The sequence below is a fragment of the Mytilus trossulus genome, chromosome 6 (genome assembly GCF_036588685.1).
Source record: "Mytilus trossulus isolate FHL-02 chromosome 6, PNRI_Mtr1.1.1.hap1, whole genome shotgun sequence".
Taxonomy (NCBI): domain Eukaryota; kingdom Metazoa; phylum Mollusca; class Bivalvia; order Mytilida; family Mytilidae; genus Mytilus; species Mytilus trossulus.
Genome location: NC_086378.1, coordinates 20,848,202 through 20,868,770, shown reverse-complemented (window position 1 = coordinate 20,868,770; position 20,569 = coordinate 20,848,202). Strand labels below are relative to the sequence as shown.

General features: G+C 32.6%; 1 protein-coding gene across 1 annotated transcript in view; it reads left to right on the top strand.

Annotated features, from left to right (window-relative positions):
• Positions 1 to 20,569, top strand: part of LOC134722406 (ABC transporter G family member 20-like) — a 34,206-nt gene that overhangs the window by 1,603 nt on the left and 12,034 nt on the right. Inside the window, exons 2-16 of the mRNA XM_063586026.1 lie at positions 2,206 to 2,393; positions 4,722 to 4,881; positions 6,299 to 6,453; positions 7,275 to 7,382; positions 9,072 to 9,171; positions 9,520 to 9,594; positions 9,915 to 9,995; positions 10,727 to 10,826; positions 12,607 to 12,721; positions 13,631 to 13,799; positions 14,487 to 14,590; positions 16,305 to 16,378; positions 17,210 to 17,325; positions 19,866 to 19,936; positions 20,279 to 20,367. Coding sequence (XP_063442096.1) covers positions 2,263 to 2,393; positions 4,722 to 4,881; positions 6,299 to 6,453; positions 7,275 to 7,382; positions 9,072 to 9,171; positions 9,520 to 9,594; positions 9,915 to 9,995; positions 10,727 to 10,826; positions 12,607 to 12,721; positions 13,631 to 13,799; positions 14,487 to 14,590; positions 16,305 to 16,378; positions 17,210 to 17,325; positions 19,866 to 19,936; positions 20,279 to 20,367 — 1,648 coding nt within the window. The 5' untranslated portion in view covers positions 2,206 to 2,262. The remainder of the gene's footprint in view (positions 1 to 2,205; positions 2,394 to 4,721; positions 4,882 to 6,298; positions 6,454 to 7,274; positions 7,383 to 9,071; positions 9,172 to 9,519; positions 9,595 to 9,914; positions 9,996 to 10,726; positions 10,827 to 12,606; positions 12,722 to 13,630; positions 13,800 to 14,486; positions 14,591 to 16,304; positions 16,379 to 17,209; positions 17,326 to 19,865; positions 19,937 to 20,278; positions 20,368 to 20,569) is intronic.

The following is a 20,569-nucleotide window of genomic DNA, read 5'->3' as shown; positions in this document are numbered from 1 at the left end:
CGATGAGTGCTGGGCATATTGTTGATTTGTAAAAGTTTAAATTGCAATATCCTGTTCTTAGACTAGTAGTTATTCTATATATTTCAGTTGACGGCTTGTCTTTTGGAAGTGTATTTTTAACATTTTGTTGAAAGGCATATAATATCTTCTTCCTTTCTCACTGGTGTCCCATCGGTTTTGCCATTTTACCATAACACTGTCTTTTGCTCCTTTTTGTATATCTTGTTTTGTAAATATTGGAATGCTTTGTATTTTTTCTGCCTCCTGTGCTGCTTTTTTAGCTAGTTGGTCTGCTAGTTCATTACCTTGTATGTCAGCGTGTCCAGGGGTCCATTCAATGGAAACAATGATTCCTTCAGATTTAAGATCTAATAAAAAAAAAACTATGCCCAAATAACACAGCTGAACCAGACAATGAACATTTTAAAATACCACAAACTAGAACATAATAAATCACAATTTTCTTAGTTATAGTTATATATGAGTTGTGTAGGATAGAAATCAACCTTACATGTACAATGTATATAAAATCTAAGAGTCCGTGACAAATAGCCCCACACCTAATCCCCCTACTTTTTCACAAACTCGCCCCTCTTTCTAAAAAATCACCCCACTCTTTTTTACCAACTCACCCAAATTATCAAAAGGGTTAAAATTCCACTGAAATAAGGACTGCCAACTCGCCCCACTCATGACAAATAGATAAACCACTATGAATTTATAAGTGCTAACACCCCCACTTATGAAAAGAGATGGAATCCCATTGTATATCAATGTCCCTATCCAACTTCAATACCTATGAAAACCTAATTAGTGAAGTGTTATAAAATCAAATTGCTGTTAATTGAAATCCTTCAATTGTATGATTATGATGCAATTAACAGGTTTCTTCTCAATTGTAATACAAATAACTTTAGAAGCTAACAAGTATAAAGTTATTCTCCAAAAATGATATTGAAAATGTATTTACAATTATGCAATGTATATATGTTATGAATGTTACATCAAAAATTTTATTAATAAATTTTGTGTATAAAGTTATTTTCCAAAAATGATACGAAAATGTATTTACAATCATATATATGTTATGAATGTTACATCAAAAATATTTTATTAATAAATTTTGTGTTTTTTTTTATTCTTTGTAGATAAGTCTTCATTTAAGTGGGGCTAGTTGATAGACCTGAAAATTATATATTGAAGTTGATTTTACCCTTTTTCACTAAGTAGGTCGAGTTGACTGGGAAGCAATTAATGAGATTTAACCCTTTTCACAAGTGAGGCTATTTTTTTAAAAAGTGTGGCAAGTTGTTAAACAAGTTTGGGGCGAGTTTGTGAAAAGGTGGGGCGTTTTGCCAGTGGGGCGATTTGTCCTGCTACCCAAGCTAATATAAATATGTACATGTACCATACTTTGATTTATTTTGGTGCATTCATTAACGAAATACAATGAAACAAAAGATGAAGTTTTGTCTGTTTTTTTTAGCATTGGTTTAACAATTCAACTTGCAAACAGTCCCAGATTTTCCATTGAATTTGTTTTCAAAACTTAAATAGCTGAACAGAAAAAAAAATGAGAAAGGAAATGGGGAATGTGTCAAAGCGACAACAACTCGACCATAGAGCAGACAACAGCCGAAGGCCACCAATGGGTCTTCAATGTAGCAGGAAACTCCCACACCCGTAGGCTTCCTTCAGCTGGCCCCTTAAAAATATGTATACTAGTACAGTGACAATGGACATCATACTTAACTCTGAATTATACACAAGGAACTAAAATTTAAAATCATACAAGACTAACAAAGGCCAGAGGCCCCTGACTGGGGAAAGGCGCAAAATTGCGGCGGGGTTAAACATACATTTTATGAGATCTCAACCCTTCCCCTACATGCCCTATACCTGTAGCCAATGTAGAAAAGTAAACGCATACCACTACTCACATTAAAATTCAGTTCAAGAGAAGTCTGAGTCTGATGTCAGAATAGGAAACAAAAGGAAATAAACAAAATGACATTAAAACATAAATAACAACAGACTACTAGCAGTTAACTGACATGCCAGCTCCAGACCTCAATTAAACTGATTGAAAGATTATGTCTTCATCATATGAATATCAGGCACAATCACTCCCGTGCATATGGTCGATTACTATCCCACATAGCTCATATAATGATATTTTAACTTTATGCTTTCTTTTATTTACAGGAAACGCAGTTAATAAATGAGCAGACATAAGAAGTCCAGAGAGTTCAACAAGTTAAAATGCCTACTGAACCTGAAGCCAGACAAGAGTATGCTGTGTGGGGCAGATCAATTGTAAAGAATTACGGAAGTGGAAAGAGGAAATTTCCAGTACTCCAGAACTTGGATATTACAGTTCAGCGTGGATGCATGTATGACCACTAATAAAATTTTATTAGAAAAAACAGAAATCCTCAGCTTCCTGTATGTAGGGGGGTCATTATTTTGTAGTGTTGGGAGGTCAATGTAGTGTACAGAGGTCAATTAAAGTAAGGTCAGGTCACCTTACTGATGTATGTAGAGGTCAATTGAGGATTGTGGCCATCTAACTGATGGATATGGAGGTTGATTGTCGTGTAGGGAGGTCATCTCGTTGTAGTGGTATGAGGTCATCTCATTGTAGTGGTATGATGTCAACTCATGAGGCCAAAATATATTTATCTCTGTATAAGGTTACATGCTTTAAAATAATAGGGTAGGTCGGTTGGTATTTTCAATTTATTTTAGTGTGCGGTTTTGTCTTCTCGTGGTGCTAGTTACTCATGGGCAGAGTTTACCCTTAATTTTAATGATTGGATTATTTCCCTTTGTTATTTTTAAATTGGGGAAAAATAGCAGCAAAATGTTAATTTGATCACACGAGTTGTGTATATCCTTAAAACAGCTATCATATTCATGATTAGGAACATTGGGATGTATCTTCACTTTTAACACGATTTCAGTTTATTTTTCACTTTACTATGGAAATAAAATGGCTTCGGGTTGGTGCTTAAAGTAGGGTCAGTCGTGTAACTGAAAACAGACATATATATTTTTTGGCCTTATAGTTAATGTAGGTCAGACATTATCACAATAAAATTATAATCATTCTTTATTAGATTGGTTATAACTTAATTTCATAATTTTAGCCACAATCTCTTGCTTTTCCCCTCCATTGTGACCTCACTGAATGAGACTTCTCACCAAACTTGTAACATTGTGACCTCACTGAATGAGACTTCTCACTTAACGTGTTACATTCTGACCTCACTGAATGAGACTTCTCACCAAACTTGTTACATTGTGACCTCACTGAATGAGACTTCTTACCAAACTTGTTAAATTGTGACCTCACTGAATGAGACTTCTCACTTAACGTGTTACATTGTGACCTCACTGAATGAGACTTCTCACCAAACTTGTTAAATTGTGACCTCACTGAATGAGACTTTTCACCAAACTTGTTACATTGTGACCTCACTGAATGAGACTTCTCACCAAACTTGTTACATTGTGACCTCACTGAAGAGACTTCTCACCAAACTTGTTACATTGTGACCTCACTGAATAAGACTTTTCACTAAACTTTTCCTCCATTGTGATCTCACTAAATGAGATTTCTCACCAAACTTTTCCTCTATTGTGACCTCACTGAATAAGCTTTCTCATCAAACTTTTCCTCTATTGTAAACTCACAGAATGAGATTTCTCACTAAACATTTCCTCTATTTTGACCTCACTGAATGAGACTTTTTACTAAACTTGTTCCATAACATGTCAGTAACAGGAAGGATGCAACATGGGAAGCAGGATCAGGGTCCAAAGGATCAGTCTTTCTGTTTTTTTCATTTTCATTTTCAAGATATTGTTTTGTCCCTTACCCACAAAATCAAAGGGGACTTTAGATTTGCATTCTGTCCGTCTGGCAAATCAGTTTTCTCCGTGCTTGGAAGATTTTGATTTGATATTGAGTATATTATTTTATCATGACAAGTTACAGATCAAGTTCAAATTTTGTTCCAGTTTGATGATTTCGTGCTGAGTAATGGTCCTTGGTCTTTAAAAAAAATACTTAAATAATGAGTTTTCCACACTTTTTTTGTCATGCTTGAAGATATTGGTTTTATAATTGGTATAAGTTTTATTATCTCAAGCAATAGACCAAGTTTGAATTTTGTTTTTGGTCTGATTATAAGGTATTGGTCTTTGATGTAGAAAATTCACTTAAACAATCATTTTTTTTTGTCTTCATTTGCTTGAAGATATTGACTTGATATTTGTTATATAGTTTACACCATGACAAGTATTAGATCAAGTTTGCATTTTGTTTCCGTACAATAATTTTTAACTTTTAAGGGACTATGTATTGCCATACAATACTATCAGAATGCTTGTATTTCATATCATCCCATATGCATGACAATGTCCGTTTGTGTTTGACTGAAAAGATTAAACGAAACAAAAAATAAATGTTTTTTGTATTGAGCTGGATGTAAGAGGCATGTCTGTAAAGGAGAAACAATTGATATTCTGATTTTGAAAGTTTTTTGTTTATATTTCGGTGAAAGTCCTACTTCCATTAGTATTAACATATATATACAGTTAATAGATAAGAAATTTTAACATGCAGGTAAATAAGAAGATAATAATTTCTGCATACATTAGTACCTTTTTTTAAAATTTTTAAATCTTTTAAAATGTAAAACGCATCTTCTTTTTAGATATGGCTTGCTAGGTCCAAGTGGCTGTGGTAAAACTACATTACTACGATGCATTCTGGGTAAATTACATTTGGATGGAGGTCATATGGTTGTCCTTGGCAACAGACCTGGTGCACCAGGACATGGTGTTCCAGGAAGTCTTGTTGGCTACATGCCACAGGTAAATCCTTTTACAGAAACCTGTTTTATTTTTATTTACAACTTTAGATATAGAGTTTAATTATTTTCATTGGATGTAAAATTCCCAAGAACAGCAATGGTAAGGCTTGCTCTGTTGAGCCGTTTAGATTTTATAACTGGAAAACAAAGTCTTACTACTGTGGATTAAATATTATTCGTGGGATACCAATTTTCCTTAATTTTGTGGAACAGGTGAACAGCGAAATTAAATGTTCAACGAATGGCAAATTTCCTATGGGCTTGTTACAATGCAGACTTCAGCAAAACCACAAAATTTAGATATCCAAGAAAATACACCTTATCGCTATTTGTCCGCCATTACTAGATATCACACAGGTTCCCATAAATTTTGACATTATAATTATAGTGTTAAACTAGATGCATTTTCTCATTCTTATCTCATCGAAGGGCGGAGCCCTGAGATGAGATGAGAATGAGAAAATGCATCGAGTTTAACAAAACATAAATAATCTATTTATCGCTATTATTTGTATTTTCGAATATCATTTAATTTAAATTTCAGTTAAAAAAAAAGTATCTTATACGATGATAATGCATTTTCTTTTGTGGTACTATTTTTTAGGCGTAGGCTTATTTGATATAAATATGTACTCGCTCAGGTAGTTCATTCATTTGAAAAAAGATGTCGCATCTGACCATCCGGCGTGTACAAATATGGCGAGGACCAATTTCACTGTTGATAAGCTGTAATTTGGTGTGTTTACGTTTCAAAATGAAGTGAACGGTTGAATATATAATGTATTTTCAAAGCAGACGAAGGAATAATCGTGCATGAAGAAATGTACATATGCAGACAGACCTACGATGATTTGTTTGAAGTAGACTAAAGTCTTATGTTAAAAAAAGGACATTTTCTATCTGTTAAAAACATGATTTGATTACATTTATTAACATCCAATAGATTATTTAACGGCGAAATTCACGTAAAATATTAAAACGAGAAATCATCTTTGACATTTCAGCGCAGTCATCCGATAACATGTATTTGTATAGTTCCGGCTAATCTTTTCTGATTGGCCGACACTCTAGCGAATGAATTAAATTAATACGCTGTTGCTAAGGACCTTAGAAACTAGCGATAATTTTCATTCTCACTCTACACGAGTGATATGAAAATAATCACAAAAAAACATCAAAGGAAAAATACAGATAATAGCGATAAAACAAAATATCTGACGTCATAATGGAAAAGTAATAGTTGTTTGCGTCAAAAGTTCAAGCGGCAGAGTCAGCTGGGATTAGCGATAAGGTGTATTGGCACAAGAAAATTAAAAATACACAGTATTGGATTGTTATAAAGAGCATGATCACATATGTATGTGTGGAAAAAAAACAGTTCTCATTGGTTCTCAATCAAAGATTTTATTATGTTTTAGGAGACAGCATTATTTAATGACTTGACTATTGGTGAAACATTGAAGTACTTTGGGTATATTCATGGTATGTGTAAAGTACATATACAGAAAAGAACTGAATTTCTACTGAATTTCTTATCATTGCCAGAACAGAACAGACTTATCAATACTTTGAGGTATTATTAATTTATTGTGGAAAATATATGTCTTCTCCTAAATTTATCATAACTTTTCCCTCTTTTGCTATTTTGTGAAATTTAATTATTAAAATCATGCTACTCACAGAATAATGAAGATTATCCTACTATAACTGTGTATGACTTCTTTTATTAAAACAAAGTCCCCATTCTGAAGGATAAGGGTATTAAATTAATTTTCAAAGTAGTTCATCAAATTTTTTAGAGTGTTTAAACTAGTCGAATACCTGGAATCAGATCTAGAATAATGCATCTTTATGTGGAAATTAAGGCATATGACATTATGCAAAATGATTGCTTTTCAATGTTAAATTCATTGTTTATGCATTGTCATTTTGTGAAAAAAACATATGTCAAGATTTATTTAAAACCATACCATGTAAATGTGCAAGTTCCAATTGACTGTCTTTATCTAGGTATGAATATTAAAATAAAACTGAGACTGGAAAAAGAGAATTTGTCAAAGAGACAACAACCTGATCAAAGGGCAGACAACAGCTGAAGGCCACCAATGGGTCTTCAAAGCTGTGAGAAAAATCTCACACCCAGAGGCATGCTTCAGCTGTTTGACTAGGATCTGGTTTGATAGTGGCAATTGGCACAACTATTTAAAAAGAGAGTATACCTATTCACAGGAATATAAAATTTGTTATGGAGTTTCCTGATAAATTTTAAAGTATGATGAGAAAAAATGTGTAGGGCAAGTGCAAAAACTCCCATTTTATAAGATAACAATCTTTACAATAATAAAAACAACTGCATTTATGAATTTTCTGTATTGATGCTCTTATTATTTACAGTGGTGGCCAGATGAGAAGAGTATCATTTGCAGTTGCTTTACTTCAGGAACCAGAACTACTTATTTTAGATGAACCCACTGTGGGTGTTGACCCACTTCTAAGAGAAAGGTTGAATTTATATATATTTCTTAGAGACCATATTTTTGCTCATGAACTTGTTTTGTCATTGCTTTTATATGTGCATTTGTCATTTGCAGTGGCTTTCAAAGATTTATGCTTCAGTTCTTAATGTTTAAAATTTTATAAATGAATAAATGATACACATTTTATCTGCATGCTTTTTAATTATTCTTATATATGGAAAAACTTTCTGCGAAACAATTTGAAAAAAAAATATGTTTTTACATAGATATTTTTCTAGGAAAATAAGGCAAAATGATGACATCAGCAGCAATCCAAAAAAGACCAAATTTGTTTTCTTTCTTTCAAATGAACCACACATGCTGTGTTTAAAAATTGGGTTGCTTGATTGGTAGGGTAGCCTGATTTGTAAACTTCATATAAAGGATACTTAATTAGGGCCCCAACTTTAGTCGGGTCGCCCTATAGTGATCAGTCCGTCCGTCCGTCTCTCTGTCCGTCCGTCTCTGTCCGTCCGTCCGTAACACTTTAACTTTGAGTCCGCTCCATATCTAGAAAACCATTATGATTTCATACTTTATACTTTACATGTTTATTAACCACCACCAGAGGGCGTGTCATGATGTATGTACAACTTTCTAGGTCAAAGGTCAAGGTAAAAAAACTTTGGTTTCAGTTGACAACCCTGTGTCCTGTGGTGAAGATCGTGTCCACTCTATATCTTGAGAATCCTTATGATTTCAAAGTTTATACTTGACATCCATTTTAACCAACACCAGAGGGTGTGTCATGATGTATGTACAACTTCCTAGGTCAAAGGTCAAGGTCAAAAACTTTGGTTTCAGTTGACAACCCCGTGCCCTTTGATGAAGATCGTGTCCGCTACATATCTAGATAACCATTATGATTTTATACTTAATACTTAACATGTTTATTAACCAACACCAGAGGGTGTGTCATGATGTATGTACAACTGCCTAGGTCAAAGGTCAAGGTCAAAAACTTTGGTTTCAGTTGACAACCCTGTGTCCTGTGGTGAAGATCGTGTCCGCTCCATATCTGGATAACCTTTATGATTTCAAAGTTTATACATGACATCCATTTTAACCACCATCAGAGGGCGTGTCATGATGTATGTACAACTTCCTAGGTCAAAGGTCAAGGTAAAAAAAACTTTGGTTTTAGTTGACAACCCCGTGTCCTGAGTTGAGGATTGTGTCCGCTCTATATCTTGGGAACTGTTATGATTTCAAATATTATACTTGACATCCATTTTAACCAACAACAGGGTGTGTCATGATGTATGTACAACTTCCTAGGTCAAAGGTCTGTCTGTCTGTTGGTCTGTCCATCGCTTACAATTTTGATTCACACTATATTTATTTACCCAACGTTGTTGACAGCGGGGCCCACAGAGATGGCTTCCATCTCAATGATATCTAGTTATTTCTCCATACCATATAAAATATTAACATATGCTACTGACCTTAGTGCTCAGCACTTGCTCCTTGTATAACCATCAAATATCTAGAACAAAAGTTTGGGATGTCATATTTGGAACACCCATGTCAAACTATTTCCATCATTGCTACAAATAAGAAAGTGCATTTTTTTCAAAATATATGGAGACATTTTTCGATCATTACTGATGAAGTAAAATTAATATAAAGACAAAAAATACATTTGTTAATTCAATAAATTTCTGTTTTGTTTTAGAATATGGGAACATTTGATCAATATTTCCAAAGATAGTGAACATGAAACTACAATAATTATAACAACACATTACATCGAGGAGGCACGACAAGCAAATATGGTATGTTTATATAAATGCTGTTACTAAAATCTAGTTCCTCTATAATAATAAATTTCTGTTTTAGATTAAAAAAAATCTTGAGAAAGATTTGCATTCACAAATGTTATACCCTAACTCCTTTATTTAAGAATGAAATAGAAACATTTAAGCAATACACAAAAACCTAATTCTGACCTTTTTTGTGTCAACATAAGATTAGATTTTTTTTATAAATCTGGAATCAAAATAACATGAAGTCAAGTTAGAAAAGTTTGTCTTTAAAAATTATTTGCAATGTTGAAGGAATTCTATAGTATGTGTATTCCTGATTACCAAGCACAGCCATAGTAGTCTTATTTCTATTTCTAGGTTGGGTTAATGAGAAATGGTAAATTATTGGCAGAGGATAATCCACAGAAGCTGGTTGAAACTTTTAAAATCAATGTAAGTTTAATCTGGTGTTGTTACTTGTGGTAAAGCAGGTGTTTGAAAATTTGCCTTATCTTGATTTATTAAAGGTCTAAAATAATTATCATGCAGATACTTTAAACTTTTAAAGTCTTCCATATGTTGTATAAAAAATAAAATTTTCGTCATAATTTTCTCCAATACAACTTCATATTTAGTCAGCAGTTCAAGAGAAATGAGTTTGTAAAGTGTGTGTGTATATTGGATCTTTTAGACAGCTTAAAAAATGGAAAGGTGAATGCTTTACCTGACAATTCCAGTATTTTTGTTATTTTGTTTTTGTTTTTATTTTACAGAGTCTAGAGACTGTATTTTTAAAATTGTGTCATGATGATCAACCAGAGGAAGAAATATTAAACTGTAACTTTTCAAGAAATGTGAGTGCTATTTTATTTAAGCTATCTTGCCTGGTAATGCGGGAATTTGCCTGGCTGACCAGAGATGAGACAAGGTCTAAGGATTTTCCCACTCTACTCATCAATCCTTCTGTTTGCCCTCATGGCTGTTCCAGAAAATACTATGTCCCCCCCAGGGACGGCACTTTTTTTTTAACCCCCACCACCCACAGAAATAAAATTTAATTAGAACAGCACTCCCTTTGCATTTTGGTATTTCAAATACAACCACCCACATAATATCTAAAAAAATTGCCTTCCCTGGGGGGGACATAGTATTTTCTGGAACAGCCCTCATCAACACATGGTTTGCCATGCGTGGAAGTTAGTTATTATGCCATAAAATGTTATATAAAGTAACTAGCACTTAACATGCTCAAACATAAAAACTACCATTATTTATTATTTAGTACAATTTACTAATTTCGTATGCAAATTTTTCTATTATTATGACACTGAACATGTACATGATGACAGAGTGAAATAATTAGTCTTCTTTTGTTTAGTAAAACTGAAAAAATAAAAATATATTTATAGACAGTTCTACATGTATATCTCCTTCTATATCAAATAGGACAGATAAAATGGAAAAAAATTATGAGTTAAAAACGTAAGTAAATATCTAAACAATGAAATGTCAGTATTTTTATGTCAAATTGCATTTGTAACCAATGATTACTATTTAGTTTGAATAATAAATGGGTTTTTTTCAGGCAATATTAGAAAGCCAGAAGAGAAGAATATCAGCTGATAAGCGTTCTGTTGTGAACGAGGCAACTCCATTAATTGGTGTCAGTGGTAATACAGATGACTGTAAGTTTTATTTTTATTTGTTAGGCAGAATCAGTCAACCAATAAGACTATGGATATGACAAAATGACATACAGAAGTAGGGGCATTAAGGCCTGGTTTTGACCCTAGAAAATAAAATGCTTGATAACTTTTTCAAATTGGCACATAATGTTTAGAAATGCATTGGGTCAAGAAATATAAATGAAAAACATTAAGATTCTTATGTGATGACGTCACAATTACGTCATAATATGTACTGTTTTCACAAAAACGATGAAAAATACAGAATTTATGATGTTTTCTATCATCATTTCTGTTGTGGAAACATTGTGCGCATCCAAGAAACAACAAAATAATTTAACAGAAGCTTTATTATAACTAATGACAAAATCTCACCAAATATAAAGTTGTTTCTTGGGTGCGCACATACTTTTTAAATCTAAAATACACTTAAAAATTTGATGAAAAACAAGGAAACTCAAGAAATTTTACAAAATATGCAAATAAAGTCATGATTTGTTGCCATGGTAACTTGTACCAAAATTGTTTTATTTTCCTGAATACCTTTTACCTTTATAGATACTTTTCAGTAATTTTAAAATATGTATGATAACTTTTAAATTTGCAGTAATTTTTAGGCCAAATAAGGACCTTATTGCCCCTACTCCTTTACTGTCAAATTTTAGAAAGACACCTTATTATTACTAAACAAACAACCTAATAATTAACATAAATAAAAAGTTGGCTAAATGAGAATGCCTTATTTTTAAAAGTTGGATAAATGAGAAGACACCAGCAAAATAGGCTATTTGAGATATGATAGGCTAATTTAAAATAAATTTTATAAAGGAATCAATCTCTTTGGCACCTAATTTTATGGGTTTGTTTGCTGCTGCATGTTGGAACCAGTATTTATTGTTTTGATTTTAAATTGTAATGATAAATTTATGTACTACTACATTTATAATACCATTTGAATTAATACTTAAAGTAGCAGTAAAGGTTTTTGTTATGCACTGAAGGTGTAATTATATTGCTATGGACTATCTGCCAGTCAATGACTCACAAATGAGATAGATAGCCAAACTAATTTATAGCCAAACTAATTTTGGAACAAAATGTTAGTAATTTTTTGTAAACACAAATGTCTAGACTGAAGCAAGATGTGACAAGGATTATTACTTACAAGATTTTTATGCCCCACCTACGATAGTAGAGGGGCATTATGTTTTCTGGTCTGTGCCTCCGTTTGTTCGTCCGTCTGTGCGTCCGTTCGCTTCAGGTTAAAGTTTTTGGTCAAGGTAGTTTTTGAAGAAGTTGAAGTCCAATCAACTTGAAACTTAATACACATGTTCCCCATGACATAATCTTTCTAATTTTAATGTCAAACTATAGTTTTGACCCCAATTTCATGGTCCACCTAACATAGAAAATGATAGTGCGAAGTTCAGGTTAAAGTTTTTGGTCAAGGTAGTTTTTGATGAAGTTAAAGTTACATCAACTTGAAACTTAGTACACATGTTCCCTATGATATGATCTTTCTAATCATAATTCCAAATTATAATTTTGACCCCAATTTCACGGTCCACTGAACATATAAAATGATAGTGCGAGTGGGGCATTCGTGTGCTGAGAACACATTCTTGTTTAAATTATTGTGACTTTAATGAATGATTTATTAAGAATAGAAAATCAAGTACTAATGTACTCACTAACAGTTAGTACTGCTCTACAGGAACATAATTAGAGAGGAACATATTTTCTGAAATATATTCAAAACAAAATTCACATTTTATTTCAGATGATATGATGCCTCCCAATACTCAGGTGTTTGACTGTCGTTGTGGTTGTCCATCAATGAAAAATATATTTGCTCAAACAGTGAAAAATCTGACATTAATGAAGAGAAATATAGGGTAAGAATGCTGCTATTGTGAAGCTTGAAAGTTAGTTTATGATGTTAGAGTGGATCAACTTTACTCATAAATATGACTTCAGGTTCTTAAGGTGGTACCTAACACTACAGGGAGATAACTCTGTAAAATCAGCAGAACATTTTAATGACGTTGTGTTCATAAGGGAATAGTAAACTTCTCAATGATCAAAATAGGTGTTTGTCAAACTGCTATATAACCAGTGTACTTTTTCTAACAAAACGGTTGGTTCAAAATTTTTGAAATTTTTATATTTTTGTTTTAAGAGTCAAAGTAAATACATTGTCCAAATTTTATGAAAATTAAACGAGCCAAACCAATTTTAGTGAAAGTGTTGGGTACCACCTTAAGTATCACAAATTCAATCTTTTAAAAATTGTAAAAATCTCTGACAATCTAGGAAACAGTATATATTTTTATTTCAGTGCTATAGACTTTTTTTTATATAGATGGTGAATAAATTAGTGAGTTTTCATTTGTTTATATATTGCCACAATATGACTCTGGTGAATTTTTATGCCCCCACCTACCATAGTAGAGGGGCATTATGTTTTCTGGTATGTACGTCTGTCTGTTTGTCCCTCTTCAGACAAAAGTTTTTGGTCAAGTTGAAGTCCAATAAACTTGAAACTTAGTATACATATGCATGTTCCCTATGATTTCTAATTTTAATGCCAAATTAGTGTTGTGACCCCAATTTCATGGTCCACCAAACATAGAAAATTATAGTGTGAGTGGGGCATCTGTGTACTATGGCACATTCTTGTTATTATTTATATGAATAATTTCATTAGTATATGTTTCACCATGGCATTATTTTCCAGAATCTTGTCAATATTTTGAATTCTAACTAAGAAACCTACTTGCATTTTATAACTTTGTACATTACAGATTTCTGTTGTTCCAGTTTATCTTGCCCTCCATACAGATTATCCTGTTTTGTATATGTATTGGAAGAAAGCCGTATGACCTTACTATGTCGGTGGTCAATGCTGAATCAGAAGTCATAAGATTCAGTGATATGTTTTTAGACTGTTTAGATTCCCCTGCAATTCACAATGTGAGTAAAACCTTGTCGAATAAAAATTATGAAATGGTCTATAAAATTATGATTCATGAAATCCTATCTTATTTAAGGCAAGGCAGAACTTTGAACAAAGCAAAAAAATCATAGGTTATTCTGTCACATGGAATCAAGGAGAATGTTTACCTTAGTTAATCACTCACATTCAATCTATTAAGAAAACTTCAAAATTGTGATATTGTTTACCGAAAGGTGATGTTATTTGATCTTCTTTATTAGGAACACAGCAAAGGAGTTGTCTCTAAATATCCATTTTATTATACCCCGTTAAAAAAGGGGGGGTATACTATTTTACCTCTGTCTGTCAGTCCGTCAGTCAGTCTGTCCGTTCTTCCTATGAATATTTTTCGTCGCACTTTTCTCAGGAACTACAAGGATTTCTGAAATTTGGTTTCAGGATTTATTTAAGTCAGCTAAACCGTGTGATGCGTTTTCAGATTCATCACTCGACAACTTCCTGTTTACCGAACACTTGCATATTTTTACACTATTAATATTATCCACTTGCAACAGGGGTATCATCAGTGAGCAGTAGCTCGCAGTTTCACTTGTTGTACTTACTTCAAAAAGAAACTGAAATATAAAAGATAGTATTTTGTATACAAGTAACTGCATAAGAGATATTAAGAGCATTTGCAGTAAATTCTGGACATTGACTTGTAGGTATCCTATAAAGATCTGCCGTCAGCATTAGAGTCAGTGAGAGAAGGAAAGAGTTGGGGAGTAATCAGTATCGGTAAAAACTTCTCACAAGACTTACTTCAAAGGTATGTTGATAACAAAAATGACTGGTTGATTTATTGATTGATTGAAACTTGCTTAATATTCAACAATCAATTAAAGAAGTTGTAAGTTCAAACAATGGGGTGAATTGTAAATAATGATTTTTACTTCCACGTAGAAATAAGAGAATAGACAATAAAAACCAAATATGACATAAAGAATAACACTATATTGACACGAAATATAAATTTTATTTGTACAAGGCTTAGAAACAGAGCATTTCTATCTTTTTCTGAGCTGTGTTCAAATACACTTATATTTCAAGACAATGTATTGTTTTACTTACAGTGTATACTGCAACTCCTACAACTACTTTTTGGATCTGTTTGACTTTTTGCCAGCATGATATTGAGAAGCAATTATGTGTGAGTTCTTTTTTCATCTGTCAAGACAACTGCTTCCTGTTTTCTGATACTTTGAATTATCTATTGGAATTGTTAGTGATCAACACTTATGAACTTGGAAAAAGATCTGTTGCACTAAATTCTTTCCCAAGTTATGGCACTTGGTAAAGCAGAAAATAGTATGAATTTTGTTTTTTTTATTAATCTAGAGGGGGAATTAAGTGTTAGCATTGTTATACCCCCGCTTTAAAAAAAGGGGGGGTATACTGTTTTACCTCTGTCTGTCCTTCCGTAAGTCTGTCTGTCCCATGAATATTTTTCGTCGCATTTTTCTCAGGAACTACAATACAAGGATTTCTGAAATTTTGTTTCAAGGTTTATCTAAGTCAGCTATCCTGTGTGATGCGTTTTCAGATTGATCACTTGACAACTTCTTGTTTACCGAACACTTGTATGATTTTACACATGATAGCCAAGTTGAAAATTTTCGTCACATTTTTCTCAGGAACTACAATACAAGGATTTCTGAAATTTGGTTTCAGGGTTTATTTAAGTCAGCTTTACCGTGTGATGCATTTTCAGATTGATCACTTGACAGCTTCCTGTTTACCAAACACTTGTATGATTTTACACATGATAGCCAAGTTGAAAATTTTCGTCACATTTTTCTCAGGAACTACAATACAAGGATTTCTGAAATTTGGTTTCAGGATTTATATAAGTCAGCTATACTGTGTGATGCATTTTCAGATTCATCACTCGACAACTTCCTGTTTACCGAACACTTACATATTTTTACACTATTAATATTATCCACTTGCGGCGGGGGTATCATCAGTGAGCAGTAGCTCGCAGTTTCACTTGTTTGTCCATCTGTATGTCCAAAAAAAATTATACACAATGCTTATAACTACAAAACACTGTAATAAATACCAGAAAGTCTTATAAATAAATATAAGCTTCACAAACTTTAGTTGGACATCAGGACCACCACTACAATCTCAATTTGTAGACCTAATTAAAATGGGGGTCTAAATCACAGGACCATTAATTTTCACGAACACTGTATAAAAGTATTGGTGTTCACATTCTATATTTATTTGAGAAATTATAATATAATTTTTCAGTTATAGAACATTCATTACATTATTTTAAGGTTTCACAATCTATTTATCTTAAGACAGACTTATTTTTTATTGAAAAAAATATAATGTCCTCTTGATATGTCTTTTCTGTTGAAGGTTTTATATCTCATTGCTGCTTTTTTATCTTTTTAATTCATGTATTGATATGTACTAATTTTTATAAACAGATGAACTGAAACAAAACTAAACCAGAATTTTTATTTTTGTAGATTTACAAATACTAAAAATATATCTAACTCAACTATAGAAGGAAGTGAAATAAAGTTATATTTAGATATGACAAGTGAGTAAATTCATTTGGTTTTCTGTGTTGTTTGAATGCTGTCTCATTCATTTACTTCACAAATCTCTTTATTTACAATTTATGTTGTAAGTTTAAGAAAGCTGAAATATTAAATTTACTCTCACATAACTGGCATACAAATAGCAAGCAATCAGTATATATGTATTTAATATGTATATTTAAAAACTCAAGTTGGCTTACCTTCTGCTGTTGTTTTTTCTATGGTCGGGTTGTTGTCTCTTTGACACATTCCCCATTTCCATTCTCAATTTTATTAGTCAGGATTAAAACTGTGTAACTTTTTTTTCTCTTTGTGTCTTTAAAAGTTAGAACAAATAAAGTAAAGAAAGATTATAGAAGTATAGAAACTGAAATAAAATGATCAAGATACTCCTTTCTTCTTCTGAGGCACATGTAAAAAAAGAAGGCATTACTTTATCTGGTCTTGGTCAGTCCAACTTTCTATGTGCTAACTTGAAACTTAGTTTACAATGTACATAAAAATAAAACTGAGAATGTAAATTAGGAATATGTCTAAGAGACAACAACCCCGACCAAAGAGCAGATAACAGCTGAAGGCCACCAATGGGTCTTCAACACAGCAAGAAAATCCTGCACTTGAAGGTGGTCCTCAGTTGGCCCTTAGATAAAAATATGCACTAGTTCATGTTTATTATGTTTAGATTTTTTTTAGATATATTCCTTAACTATGGTTTTGTCCACATATTTATGTTTCACTGAATATGGAAATGAGATAGTACAAGCAGACATGTTGTCATATCTATACATAGTTGTATTATATCAATTTAGAGATGTTTTTTTTCTTCTTAGATCAACAGATAGCATTAACAATACAACAGTCAGTCATGTTAAGCTATGAGAAGTTTACCACTATATTACTGAAAATGTTTAACATGAACCCATCACTTGGACAGTTACCTATAGTTGTAAGTATAGGATACATACACATTGTTTATATGATTCAAAGAATAAATTACTAAAGAAAGCTTCTGATCTATCAATGATATTAGATATTTGGTAAAAGGTATGAATGCTAATGAGCCAGCTATCCACTGAAGACAAAATGATGTAGATGTTAGGAACCATATACATCACCAACAATTAATAATTGCATTAGATTTATGTTTCATTATTATACTTTAATTTGATTGGCTAACAGCAATTTTACATCATTCTTCATTTCAAATGAATTGCATGAACTGTAACATACATATAAAAAAGAAGATGTGGTATGATTGCCAATGAGACAACTGTCCACAAGAGACCAAAATGACACAGACATTAACAACTATAGGTCACAGTACGGCCCTTCAACAATGAGCAAAGCCCATACCGCAAAGACAGCTACAAAAGGCCCCGATAAGGCAATGTAAAACAATTAAAACGAGAAATCTAACGGCCTTATTTATATAGAAGAATGAACGAAAAAACAAATATGACACACATTTCCACAATATGTGCACATGTAAAAACTTGATAGAAATAGTGTTTTCATGATCAAAGCTAAAGAAAGTAATTATAAATGCTTTTAGGATTTTTTAGGTATGTGAGATAATAAAATTGAGAATGGAAATGGGGAATGTATCAAAGAGACAACAACCCAACCATAGAAAATACAACAGCAAAAGGTCACAAACAGGTCTTCAATGTAGCGAAAAATTCCCGGCCCCAGAGGTGTCCTTCAGCTGGCATACTAAACTCCAAATAGTACACAAGAAACTAAAATCAAATATAATACAAGACTTACAAAGGCCAGAGGCTCCTGACTTGGGACAGGTGCAAAAATGTGGCAGGGTTAAACATGTTTATGAGATCTCAACCCTCCCCCTTTACCTTTAGCCAATGTAGAAAAGTAAACGCATAACAATACGAACATTAAAATTCAATTCAAGAGAAGTACTAGTACAAATCTGATGTCAGAAGATGTAACCAAAGAAAATAAACAAAATGACAATAATACAGTCGACTCTCGTTATCTCGAAGTCGGCCGGACCCGAGAAATATTTCGAGATACACATAGTTCGACTCGAACGAAAACCGGAAGTTTGACTGAACAAGGGACACAACTCTTGCTTAGCATGGTAAAGCTAAAATAAATCCGGGTGAATATTGGAAGGGGATCGGTATTCTGGTATCAGATCGATGTATTTGTATGTCATGGTCTTTCGTTATTATAATAACATTGTTTTACTTATTCAATTGTTTCAGTTACAATTGTTTCCTATGGCTTTTATCCGAGAGAGTAATTTCCAATCGATAGTTTCGTAATTCAGGTCGTTTAAAGTTGACAAAATTGTTTATTCTCGGATACAAAAGACTTTAGAAAATTTAGATTCCTCTTCATTTTGTTTTATCTCACTCTTTCTTTTAATAAAAGAAAATACAACAAGATTAAAGACGCCGATTGAGTAGTTTTTAGGTGATCTTCAACGGAAGTCATAATCCTTACTTTATACACACCCAAGCTCATTAGTGTAAATCACAATTAATTGTTTTGTAAACATTTTAAACACTTTTTCATGAACATAAACAATGTATCACTAATTATTTATAAAAATTCTATAAAAGATAATCTTAGGTAAACACTCGTGGAAATAGCATGTCATAAATCAATACAGTGGTCAGTGACTGGAAATTTAATTACACGTGTATTGTCAGATTAACTCTTCAATCCATTTAAATGCCAGAGGTCATGTTTTGACGTATGTGTTTTAGTTCGAGATAAATAATGAATTTTGAATGCTTTTGTTAACCTTGGGATCGTAAATTTAGTTCGACTCAACCGAAATTTCGACACATCCAATTTCGACTCATCAGGAGTCGAATTACATACATTTATATGGAACAAAGTTCGGGACCACGTGAAAACTTCGACTCATCCGAAATTTCGAGTCAACCGAGTTCGAGACAACGAGAGTTAACTGTACATAAATAACAACAGACTTCTAGTAGTTAACTGACATGCCAGCTCCAGACTTCAATTAAACTGATTGAAAGATTATGATTTCATCATATGAATATCAGGCACCATCCTTCCCCTTAGGGGTTTAGTATTATACAATCATAACATATATGAGGAGAACATAATCCTTGTCATGCCGACAACTGGTTTTTGAATAAATGTGTTTAGTTACGAAAGCATTGTCCATGCATACATTTTAAGATGAAGGGCTTCCTTGCTTCATACTAAATGTACTTTGGTCAATGCTTTTACATCCAGTGAATTTACAAATAGAAGCATTGGATTCTTAAGTAAAACCTAATCTGCATCGCAAGCTTCAAATACTGTGACATACAAATGTAAATAATTAAAATGAGAAAAACAAAGGACAGATTTGTGTTTTGAAACAGTTGGGAGTCAAATCCAAAACTGATGCCTGATATGTATTCAAAGTAAAATAAGGACAACAAATCATCTTGATAGAAAGTGGATTCTTACTATATATTTTATTCTTTTCATTTGTAGCTTGCAGAACCAGTGTTTGGTACAAATGACCCAAGCTTCACTAATTTTATGGCTCCTGGAATTATACTCAGGTAATAAGATATAGATGTACTAGAAATAATTTTAGAAAATCTGTTGTTGTTATGTTGTGTCATTCACTTACCACTACAAGCAAAACAGTGTTGAAAGTGCTGGTTAACACCAACCAATTAATCTATATTGAGAAAAAAAACAGGTTTTCGTATGGTAATATATTGTATTTCAAAAATATTAATTGCATATAACATTTTTATTTCAGCATTACATTTTTCATGGCAACAGGTCTGACTACATTAGTATTTGTAACATATTACATTTTTATTGCAGCATTACATTTTTCATGGCAACGGGTCTGACTACATTAGTATTTGTAACATATTACATTTTTATTGCAGCATTACATTTTTCATGGCTACAGGTCTGACTACATTAGTATTTGTAACTGAGAAAAAGGAAGGATTACTTGACAGATGTATGGTGGCAGGTAAGTTATAAAGTCATTCTGTATAAAGTGTTACAGATGCTTAATTAGCGTGGTCATGTCTAAAAGGGCAAGGTGATTAATCTGAATTTCCTTGTGAAGAAAACCAAGGATGCGTTCAAATTGTTTCTCTGTTTACAAAACTTTGAATGTTTGGCTTTATAAATATTTTGATATGAGCGTCACTGATGAGTCGTATGTAGAA